General features: G+C 34.9%; 1 protein-coding gene across 1 annotated transcript in view; it reads left to right on the top strand.

Annotated features, from left to right (window-relative positions):
• CIP2A (cellular inhibitor of PP2A) overlaps positions 1-12,291 on the top strand; it is a 49,329-nt gene that overhangs the window by 12,960 nt on the left and 24,078 nt on the right. The window contains 5 exon segments of the mRNA XM_020999909.2: positions 5,377-5,499; positions 5,687-5,832; positions 7,595-7,670; positions 7,915-8,133; positions 9,624-9,783. Of these exon segments, the coding sequence (XP_020855568.1) occupies positions 5,377-5,499; positions 5,687-5,832; positions 7,595-7,670; positions 7,915-8,133; positions 9,624-9,783 (724 nt within the window).

The raw sequence follows: 12,291 nt of genomic DNA, 5'->3' as shown, positions 1-12,291 counted from the left end.
ATTTTTAAAGTCTTTCATAAATCCAGTAAAGTAAAGATTAAAAGGGAAATATTTAACTGGTAAAAATGTTTGCACAGGTTTCTCTGATAAAGGTCTCATTTCTAAGATACAAGATATATTCATTCTTTAAGTATGTGAACAGACAGTTTTTCAAGGGAAGAAACCCAGATTATCTATAACCATGTGAAGAAATGCTTCAAATCACTAATACTCAAAGAAATGCAAATTAAAATAGTTTTAAAGTTGTACTTCACATGCATCAGATTGGAAAAGATGACTAAAAGGGAAAATGGCAAATGTTGGAGGGGCTATGAGAAAACAGGCACATTGATTGACTGTTGGTGGGTTTGTGAATAAGTATGACCATTATGGAAAGTAATTTGGAGCCATACCAAGAAAGTTACTAAACACAGCATCCCCTTTGACCAAGATATTCCACTGCTAGATCTGTGCTCCAAAGAAGTGAAAGAAAGAGAAAAAGTTACTGTGTGTACAAAAATATTTATAGCAGCCCTTTTTGTGGTAGCAAAGAAACTACAAACTAAAGGGGTACATATCAAGGAAAGGCTTGGTAAATTGGGGTATATGAATGTGATGGAATACCTTTGTGCTATAGATGACTTTAAAGAAACACGAAAAAAAGCTTGTATGAACTGATATAGAATGAAATATGTAGAATTTATACTATGATGTCAATAGTATAAGAACAATTTTGAAGACTTTTATAAACTGATGAATGAGATAAGCAGGACCAGGAGAACAATTTATACATTTGTTTGTAAAGACAAATGACATTCAAAGCTATAAGAACTTTGATCAACACCATGACTGTCTGTGATTTCAGAGGGCTGATGATCAAGCATGCTAACCGCCTTCTGACCAGGAGGTGATGAATTCAGGATGAAGAATGAGACATATCTTTTCTGAGTACTACCAGTACTGGAATTTGTTTTGCTTTACATATTTGTTACAAGAATTTTTCCCCCCTAAATTGAGTGGGGATGGGAGAAGAAATTGGATTTCTGTTTATGAAAATTTTTTTTTATTTTAAAATGCCATGTTTACTTTTTTCTCATTTTTACATTTTTTAAAATTTTAATTTATTTTGATTTATCAATAATCACTTCCATATGCTTTTGAGTTTAAAATTTTTCTTCCCCTTCCTCCCCACCACCCTCCCCAAGATGGTGCACAATCTGATATAGGCTATGCATTTACATTCCTATGAAACATTTTCATATTAGTGGTGTTGTAAGTAAAAATTAAAACCAATAGGAGGAAACATTAGAAAGAGGAAACAACTCAACAGGAGAGAAAAAAATAGCAGTTCAACTTTCATAGTTCTTTCTTTGGATGTGGATAGCGTTTTTCATCACGAGGCCTCTGGAAATGTCTTAGATCCTTGTGTTGCTGGGAAGGGTTAAGTTTATCAGTATTGTGTGCAACATTCTCTTGGTTACAAAAATAATTTTTTTAAAAAAGAAAAGAAAATAGATTGTGGAAAGGAGAGGTAAGACTCAAGGATAATTCTAACTACTAAGAGAATAGTAGTGAGATGAATAAAACAAGGAAGTTTGGAGGATTGGGTTAGTAGAATACTGTTGAACAACCATTTATTAAGTATCTGCTGTGTACGAGGCACAAGGAATGTGGAATAAAAATAATTCATGTCCTCCAGGAGCTTACCTTCTGTCAGGATAATAGAGTAGGCAAAGAGAGAAGTAATCACAAGATAATTTGAGCAGGAAAAATCCCTTACAAAAAAAGGCAACCAAAAAAGTTGCATGTATGAATTGGAATCTGAACTAAGCCGTAAAAGAAAGCCAGACTTGTAAGTGGTAAGATTTTAAGGACATGAAAGGGAAGAGGAAAAGCATTCCTAAAATGGCAATAGACTGTGCAGAGTCATGGAGAATAGAGGGAGAAGGCTAAGTTTGGGAACAATGAGTAGGCTTGTGTTGCTAGCACATAGTTTTTGAGGGAGGACTAATGGCCATGTGTCTAGAACTGGAAGGAACCTCATTCCATTTAGTTTCTTGTTTTATAGGTAAGGCAATGTACATATAGTGTGAAAAAATCTCAAAAAGGTAAGCTGGAACCAGGTTGTGAAGGGCTTTGAATGCTAGGTTGAAGAATTTATGTATGATCCTAAAGGCAATAGGAAGACACTTAAGATTTTTGATCAGAGTGATATAATAGAACTATTTAAGGAATGCTAATTTGGTAGCACTCTGGAAGATAGATTGGGGAGAAGTAAAACTATCTCCAAATGACAACAGTATAAAAAATTGCAGAGGTCAAGTGAGTTGAGGATTGAGAAAATGCTATCAGATTTAGTGGTTGTAAAATCATTGGTAACCTTGAAAAGAGTGGTTTGATTCTGTTGGGGTTGGAAGTCGTGTTGTAAGCATTGTGAATTGGATATGTAAGCATAAGTGAATTAGAAGGGGGGAAATGGAGATGAGAATCATAGATAACTCTTTAGGAGTTTGGTCATGAGAGGGAAACAAGATGACCATTGGTTGGGGAGACTTTTTTTAAACATTGAAGAGAACTGGATTTTTTTTGTAAAGCAGCAGGAAAAATGGTAGTAATTATGGAAGGAGTATTGGTAAGAGGAAGTGATCAAAGGGCAAGCTTCCAGAGTATATAGGAAGAAATTGTATCAAGGGCAAAAGTAGAGGACTTGGCATTGGCAAGAAGGACCACCCTTTCCTCAGAGACTAGAACAAGGAAGAGAAAAGGGGGATAATATAAAGGAATTTTAAAGTGTGGTATAGTAGACAAAGTGCTGTTTTGGAAGCAGGTGGCTTCTATTAATTTAATTAGGAGGTGAGGATCCCTGCTGAGAGGAGTTTATATAAAGGACTTGGGAAGAGAAGGTTTGGAACAACCATGGTCAGTTCCGTGATGGTGTCATTCATGAAAGAAAAAAAGGACTGCTATATAGCATATAGGGCCCACTTGATACCAGATGGCTAAAATCTGTACTTGACATCATTACTTTTTCTACTAATGTACACCGTCAGAAGAAGGATCACGGGAAGATGTTGAGGGTAACTTAAGGTTGGCAGGCAGGGGTTGGAGTATGTTACTGGGGATAAGACAAGCAAGGGATAACAAGACATGGTGGCAAGAGTCAAGAAGGCAAGGTAGTCAAGAATAAAGGGAAGTATAGTTGAATTGTTAATCTATAGGTGTAAAAACTGAAGAGAATAAAGTCATCAGAGTTGATAAATTGGAAGATCAAGGCCATGTATAGTTACTGGAGACCCCAGGAAAGATGATGAATGATTTTAAGAGCAGTGAGGCAGAGGGAGACATGGAAGGGTAGGAAGTTATGGTCAGAGAAATTGGGTCAAGATTATAGAGCTAGTAGCATAGTTACAAGTAAGTGCTCTGAACTAGGATATATTTATCCCTGTGGGTTGCTGAGGTGAAGAGTTAAGGTTGATGAAGTGGGTATTTGAGAGGACATCGGTGTATATATTGGAGATTGTGTTTCATAGTGGCTAGAGTTGTAATCAAGAACACCAGCTCAGATACTTATTAGCTGTGTGACCTGAACAACTCATGTAACTTCTTCCAACTTCAGTTGCCTCATCTGTAAAGGAAGTGTTGTTTGGAGAGATCAGGCTTCTTGGGTGGATTATCAGTATGGAAGCTGAAATTGCTAAGCAAGTTGATTAGAGAAAAATGAGTCTGTAGGAAATATTAGTCAACTTTTGAAGTCATCAAGGAAGGTAGAAGTGTTTCCTAGAGGTTGAGAGACAAGGATGATAAGAATAGAAAGGAATAGTATAGTAGTGTGATATAGATTAGAAAGGAGAAAAATTAAAACATTTCATGGAACACTTATCAGATGAAGAGGTGAATAGTAATAGTTGGTAACTGTCTTGCTGAAGGGTACTGATTACAACAGTACAAAAGTTTTCAGTCTTCCAAGAGTATCCAAAAAAAATGATAGCTATTTTTTTTTTACTTTTTACTTAAATAGTATTTTCTTTTTTTTTCAATTACGTGTAAAGATAATTTTCAACATTCACTTTTATGAGATTTTGAGTTCCAAATTTTTCTCCCTTCCTCTTCCCTTCCCCCCTCCCCAAGACAACACGCAATCTGATCTAGATTGTACATGTACAGTCATATTAAACATATTTCCACAAAGAAGAATCAGAACAAAGGGGGAAAAAACCATGAGAAAGAAAAAACAAAATACAAAGTGAAAATAGTATGCTTCAATCTGCATTCAGATTCCATAGTTCTTTCTCTGGATGTTGATAGCATTTTCCATCATGAGTGTTTTGGAATTGCTTAGATCATTGTATTGCTGAGAAAAGCTAAGTCTGTCATAATTGATCATCATACATTGTTGTTATGGTATACAATGTTCTTCTGGTTCTGCTCACTTCACTCAGCATCAGTTCATATAAGTCTTTCCAGGTTTTTCTGAAGTCTGCCTGCTCATTTTTTCTTATAGCACAGTAGTATTCCATTACATTTATATACCGTAACTTATTCAGCCATTCCCCAGTTGATGGGCATCCCCTCAATTTCCAGTTTTTTGCCATCACAAAAAGAGCTGATAATAAGTATTTTTCTACGTGTGAATCCTTTTCCGTTTTTTGTGGTATTGCAGTTTTGTAGCCCTTTGTGCATAGTTCCAAATTGCTCTCCCGATTGGTTGGATCAGTTCACAACTCCACCAACAATGCATTAGTGTTCCAGTTTTCCCACATCTTCTCCAACATTTGTCATTTTCCTTTTCTGTCATATTAGCCAATTTGATAGGTGTGAGGTGGTACCTCAGAGCTGTTTTAATTCGTATTTCTCTAATCAATATTGATTTAGAGCATTTTTTCATATGATTATAGATAGCTCTAATTTCTTCAAAATGATGGCTGTTTGAATGGCCATACAGGAGAAGGATTAAAATGTATTTGATAGCATTTTCCACATATGGCTGGGCTGAAAGGAAAATAATGGCAAACTTTTTATGCTATCTTTGGGGTTGGGGTTTTGTGTTTTGCATAGCTGCTCATTTTTGTCAACAAAGTACCTTGTCTATGGAGGGTTTATAAGTGAGAGATCCTCATGAAGTATTATCTCTAAGGGTCTTTCCAGATCTGATTCTATGAACTATAATCCTTCATATTGGAACTTAGGAAAAAACTTGGTCCATTTAATAAAAGTAAGTGTCATGTTGCAGTTGGCCTCAGGAGCCTTTACTTGGGTATATACTTGGGGGACTTCTGTACTTTATTAATTGGATAAATGTTTATTGAGTACTTGCTCTGTGCACCTCATGTTCTTAGGAGAAGTAAAATACAATTTTAGCCTAAATCTAATTTATGTTAAATATTTTTTCTTCTTCAGAGTAATGTGAAGACATTATATCGTACTCTCATTAGTTTCTTGGCCCACAGTAGTTTAACTGTGGTTGTGTTTGCACTCTCAATATTATCAAGTCTAACATTAAATGAAGAGGTTGGAGAAAAGGTAAATATCGAGTGAGTTTTAAAACATAATTATAAACATAACTTATTTTAAATTTTCTCTGGTTTTAACAAATCATCACTGCTTTCATTGTTTTTTTTTTTGTTTTTGTTTTTGTACATATTGAACACCAATATCTGGTTCAGTTTTGTATGCATTACACCTCTTATATTTTGTTTTTGTTTTTAAGCTATTCCATTCTCGAAACATTCATCAGACTTTTCAGTTAATATTTAATATTCTTGTAAATGGTGATGGCACATTAACCAGAAAGTATTCAGTTGACCTGCTTATGGATCTTCTCAAGAACCCTAAAATTGCGGATTGTCTCACCAGGTACATCTATGTTCTCTTGGTAAACTTAGAGCTTTTCTTCTATACAAGTGTGTATTGAGAACCCTTCATTGCTAAAAATATAACTGTCATCTCTTCATCAGTCTCAGTGAAATTAATTTCTAATGAATCACTGAAGACTATAAGCAGGAATGTTTTAGCATTCTTCATTTCACTTATATTTTATCTTTGGCTTGAAATACAAAAAGGCAATATGTGATTCATGTATTAAATCAGGGATGTCAGACATATGGCCTATAAAATTCTTGAGTGCAGCTGACCCAGATTAAAATGTAATTGGCAAATATCTAGCAAAATAAATAAAAATACATTAAAACATAGATACGTTAAACATTGGAACTATATAATATGTGGTTTTCTAAGTCAGTATGCACAGATATTTAGCGGCCCCTGTTTCAGTTTGAGTTTGACATCACTGCCTTAAATGATTGGACCTGTCTTTTATCTTCTGAAATTCGGCTGTCTGGATTACCTTTATTCAAAAAATAATTAAAGAACAAAAATTGATTTTAAATATCAGATCAGAATGGCTTTTTATTTTAGTGGATGCTATTATTTATTATAACTAAGGTTCTGTTATAATTATTTATTATAACTAAGGTTCATCACTGGCATACTAAGCAACACTTTCTACCTTTTACTCTATTCTCTGTTTCCCTGCTATGTATTTCATTATACACTTAATTGATGTTGTTTAGTATTCTAAACTAAATTCCTCTAGAATTGCCTTAACCAGAGGTGTCAAACTCACGAAAGAGGAACCGGATCAAAATGTAATTGGGAAATTTTCAACAAATAAAAATACAGTATAATATAGATAATGCTAACTTATGCCTTTCTAAGTCAGTACGTGGCCTGCTCTGTTTCTATTTGAGTTTGACACCATTGGCCTAAACCATTGTCTATACTAGAGACTTTTTGAGATGAACATAGGAGATCATTGTAAGAATGGAGGATATACCTCAAGCATTTGGACAAAGTTGTGCATTTAGCATGTGTCCAATTAATATCCTCTGCAGTAAAATGGACTCTGACTTTTCCAGGATTTACTAGTGCCCTCCCCATGCTGTTCTTCCATTTTAGCATCGTATCTCTTTTCACAATTACCCTCTGATTTATCAATTCACATCTCCCTTGATGAGGTAGCAGATGGTATGCAATCTACTTTATTATGAACACCAAAATCCTATTGGGTACCACACCAATGAGAGACTCTTTCTCAATATCACATTTATTATGGGGAACATCCTTGTAATGGTAAGCATGGGGGTAAATGTTATGATTTGAATATAGGAGAACTGAAATAACTAAGAAATTAATGACTGGTTCATGAATACATAATTGTGTTGATTTCTAGGATTATAGGAGCTAGAGCTGAAAGGGACCTTAAATGTAGTTCAGTGCAACCCTGTCATTATATATATATTATATATATTAGAGAAATTGAGAACTACAGCATTAAAGTGACTTGCCCGAAGTCACAAAGTGTAAGTAAAAGAGCCAGTATTCCAAGTCAGGTCCTGACTCTAAAGTGCTCCTTCCAATATGCCACACTGTTCTATTCAGTAGATTTATACAACCTATGCATTTTTAGGCTCAAGATGGTCATGTGATATTTGAAGTCAAAATCCACATTTTAAGAAAAGCATTTTCCTTTTACTTTGGGAGCAGAAATTTTAAAAAATGTGTGTTATTGTGTTATGATTTTGTAATAGTGATGCTGTTTATCTTGGTTTATATTTAGATACGAACACTTCAACTCATGCCTTAATCAAGTATTAGGTCTTCTTCATGGGAAGGACCCTGATTCTTCTTCAAAGGTATATTTTTTTGATCTGATCTTTTGAGAATGTCATTTGTGATTCTTGAAAGCTACTTCAAATAAAACAAGACCTTTAATTTTTTGTATTATCAGTTTTAAAGGCAGGATTGAAAGTTGTTTTCATGTTAATTTTCATGTATTCAGTTAAATATGACTAACTTTTAAGTTTAGCATTTGATTTCACATGTTAATGTCCAGTCACATTGGTATTTAATAAGATCTCCTATGTTCATACTGCACAGGTTTTAGAATTACTTCTTGCCTTCTGTTCAGTGACACAACTGCGCCATGTTCTTAGTCAGGCGGTATTTGAATCACCTGCTTCTGGTAACACAAGACTGGGAAACCATCCTAAATCTTTAGAGCCAACAGTTGCTCTGTTACGTTGGTCAAGCCAGCCCTTGGAAGGATCAGACAACTGTTCTATTCTAGCACTGGAATTGTTCAAGGAAATATTTGAGGTAATGTGATAGTGATGATATCTTAATGTTATTCTTATTTGTGTGATATTGTATAACAAAAACCCTTTTTTGAAAGAAGTGTATCTCTAGGGAATTTAAAAAATTGATAGCTGTATTCTCTTCTACTTAGCTAGGTGGAAATATCTATAACTGCTAGTGCCTAAGTACTCCTCCATTAACATTTTTCTTACTTGCTTTTAATGTAGTTTGTTAACAGAAACAGTGGGAACTTTATTGATTTGATATCACTTTTTTGTAGTCAGCAACCAATATATCTAGTTAATACTGCCTACTAGCATTATAAGGTGTGTGCGCGCGTGCGCGCGCGCACACACACACACACACACACACACACACAGATATAGATATATAAGCTTATATAGCCTAATCTCATTAAGTCTTGGTGACTACATAGCTTAGCATTTCTCACATTGATGGCCTCTTCTCCAAAAGGGCTTCCCCTTGCAATTTGTCTGAGTCTTAGGTACAAGAGAGTGGTGTGCACATTTGGAGGTCCTTAGTAATGCTCATATTTTGAATTACTCATATTACTGGTCTTTTGTCTTGATCCTTGACCATTGTGTTTTTTAAAGCATTTTGAATGTGTTGAAACCTATATACAGTTTATTGTAAGTTTATTTGCAAAATATTAGACCAGCCAGGGGAACTGCTAACTTTCTTCACATTTGGCATTCTCTTCTTTCTTCCCATGCCTTTGCACAGGCTGGTCTGGAATGCTTTCCTTCTTAAAATCCTTTCAAAGTACAGCTCAAACATTACCTTACAAATGAAACTTTTGCTGATTCTGCCCTCTCCCAGGTGCTAGTGCATCTTGTCATCCAAATTACTGTGTATTTACTTTGTATATTTTTTATAATTACCAATATGCATACATATTATTTTCCCCAATAGAATATATCCTCCCTGAAGGCAGAGACTGTTTCATTTTTGTTTTTGTATTCCCCTGTGCCCAGTGGGGTGCTTGGCACATAGTGGGCACCTAATAAAGGCTCATTAATTCAGTAAATCTATTTCCTAGTTTTATTTTGCTGTTTTGGTTTTTTTTAATCACAACTAGGAAAGACCCAAGTTCTGGTCTAGCATGTAGTCACTGCTGGCTGTGTGACATGGGCAAGTTACTTAACCTTCCAGCGCTCTGGGTAGTTCTCTAAGACTATAAGTACTTTCCTGCAGGAGTAATGTTAGTCCTTCTACCACCAAGAGTTCCTGTATCAGTGAAATGAAAGGTACAGACTTTCTCCTCATTCCTTACTATAAGTAAGAGATTCTGAGTTTTAAATAAAAGCCTAAGTTTAGAATAACTAATATACCAGAATGCAAGAACTGAATAAAGAAAATTACTTAATTAAGGAAAAGAGATCTAAGTAGATAGCATAAGAAGAATGTTCAATAATGACCATTTCTTCTGTATGCCATGTTATAGCTAGCATTTGTATTGTTAATCCATGGTGTCTATGTAACCTCTACAGGATGTCATAGATTCTGCCAGCTGTTCCTCTACTGATCGTTTTCTTGCCCTGCTGTTGCCCAGCATTCTTGACCAGCTTCAGTTCGCAGAACAGAACCTTGATGACCTACTAACAAGGAAAAAATGTGAAAGAATGGCTAAGGCCATTGACATTTTGCTTAATATCCTCTGAAATGATGCAGAATATATGTGATATTTACTCTCCTAATTTTCCCAGTAAGATATTGAATTTGAATTTTCAGTTATGTTTTGTCACTCTTGATAGTGTTGTCTGCTCAGAATTACTAAGCTGGAATTTTAAAATCCCAGAATGATACATTTTAGTGAGAATATTCTAGCAAGTTGTCCCTTATTTTACCTTTTTCTTTTTAACTAAAAAAGTATAATTAAAACTTTAAACATGTATTTCAGTTAACGCTTTTAAAAATTGTATCTGATATTCCCATTGGAGTCTTAAAAGCAGGTTCTAAAGAGGCTGTTCATTTTCTTCTCTAGGCTATACTTTAACTTCTGATTGCTGCTGTGAAATAATTCTCTTTTTCTTTTCAAGTTTCATAGCAAGCTAAACAGTTAAGACATGAGAAAGTAAGTAAGTCTTTGCTTAGCACATGGCATCTTTTGTTTAATAGGCACTTAGGAGGTTAGTAATTGAATCCATAATTTCTTTAAAGCTGAACCCTCTCATATGTTCCCTCCTACTTGAAGCATTTCCTTTTTTCCTCAGTTGTTTGTGATTTCTGTCTCTGCTCAGATTTTCTGGTGGTAGAATCATATCATCTATGCATTTAATTTACATTCTACCAACTTGACAAAAAATGAGAAGAGAGAAAAATAATAATTTAGATAGTTTAGGTGGTTTTGTGCCACTCAATGAGCAGGCTGAAGTGAGAGATGAGACACATGAATTTGCTATTCCCACAGACAGGTCTCAGTTCCCTCAGGTCTCTTGTAGTGAGAACATCTTGCCTAAGGAGTGCGATTCTAGAATCTTTCTTCATTATTTTGTTATTGTTGTGCTTCAGTCATATCTGACTCTCCATGACACAATTTGGGGTAAAGATACTGGAGTGGTTTGCCATTTCCTTCTCCAGCTCATTTTACAGATAAGAAAACTGAGGCAAACAGTGTTAAGTGACTTGCCTAGGGTCACAGAGCTGGTGAATGAATGTCTGAGGCAGGATTTGAGCTCAGGTTCTCCTTACTCCAGTGCTGGTGCTCTTATCCACTGTGCCACCTAGCTGCCCTTCATCATATCTACAGTCTGTTCATTCTGATAAAGTTAGTAAAGCTAATCAAAGAAACAACCCTAATTGGTCAACTAGAAGATTCCTTCTTTGTTTCATTTGACTTCCTTGTATCCTCTCTAGACTGATGGTAAAGCAGGAAAAAGAACAGTTATATATGATTTCCCTCTAATATAATTGTGCTTACATGTTAAGCCCTTTCAAGAGTATTTTTCCCACGCCAGTTTTCCACAAGTTTTTGTTTTCTTCTATTTGAATAGAAGTCCCATTGCTCCCAGGCTTTCTCAGTCATGGCTTAGCTAGACATTATAAAAAATAAAATTTCCCTTCACTTGTTTCCATAGAAACCATCTTAGCTCCATCTTCTCTCTGATACAGACTGCCTTCTTTTAAAGACGTCCTGGCCCCTTTCCAGCTAGAACTGTAGAAAGTTACTATACTTTACTTTATGGATGACTTAAGGGAATTTCAAGAGTGATTTTGAAAATAACTACATTTTTGAATTTGACACTGATTTTCGAATATAATCTGCAATAAAATGTGAGTTCACTGTATCTGTGTACGTATTTTAGGCCCCCAGTAAAAAGTAAGCCCTTCTTTAGAATAGGGATTGTTTTCCCCCTTTATTCTTTGTATTTCTAGTACCTAGTACATTGCATGGTGCATAGTAGATGTTTAATAAATGTTAGCTGAACTAGAGTGCAGTAAATTGATGGATACATTGCCACATTTGTTGATACGTATTTCAATTCAGGAAGTATGTGTTAAGCCCTTGCCATTTGTCTGGTTATCATGCTGGGTTGCTAGAGTTACAAAGTTGAAAATGAAACCATCCCTCTTCTTCAGTAGCTTACATTCTGATGTAAAGAAATAAAATTATCATAAAACGAAGTGCTTAAATAATTTTTAATTAAAATAAACTATAAAACTCGATTTTTTTCTTTCTTTTTTCTTGTAAGTGCAGAATAGTACTCTTGGTTGTGTTTCTTCTAGTCATTACACTATTTTAGCTTCTGTAAGTCAGATGATAAGCAATCAGCATTCTACTTTGTTACTAACAAGAACTTCTCTTTCAAAAAAAAAAGAACCTCTTTCAGTCAACTGTCTTATCCTTTTAGAACAACTTGCTTTACTTAAGTTTGTCTTGTTCTCTGAACAATCTTCTCTTTTTAGTTCCCACTCCTCCTTTTTCTAAATAGTTGGGACATATGATTTCATTCTTTGTTCCTATTTAATACACTCAGGCTCAATATGGATTAATTACTTATCATGATTCAGAAATATGACAAACAAGTAGAAGAGCCTGACAAGATAACCAATATGTTAAAACAAATTAGGCCATCTTATAGCGTAGATGAGACAAATAGGTTTATTAACACTAACCTTCTCTCATCTTTAATAGTTTGTTAATGTGAGAGAAGTTTT

Source organism: Phascolarctos cinereus, unplaced genomic scaffold (genome assembly GCF_003287225.1).
Source record: "Phascolarctos cinereus isolate Bilbo 61053 unplaced genomic scaffold, phaCin_HiC Scaffold_726;HRSCAF=1367, whole genome shotgun sequence".
Lineage (NCBI taxonomy): Eukaryota > Metazoa > Chordata > Mammalia > Diprotodontia > Phascolarctidae > Phascolarctos > Phascolarctos cinereus.
This window is presented reverse-complemented; position numbering and strand designations above follow the sequence as displayed.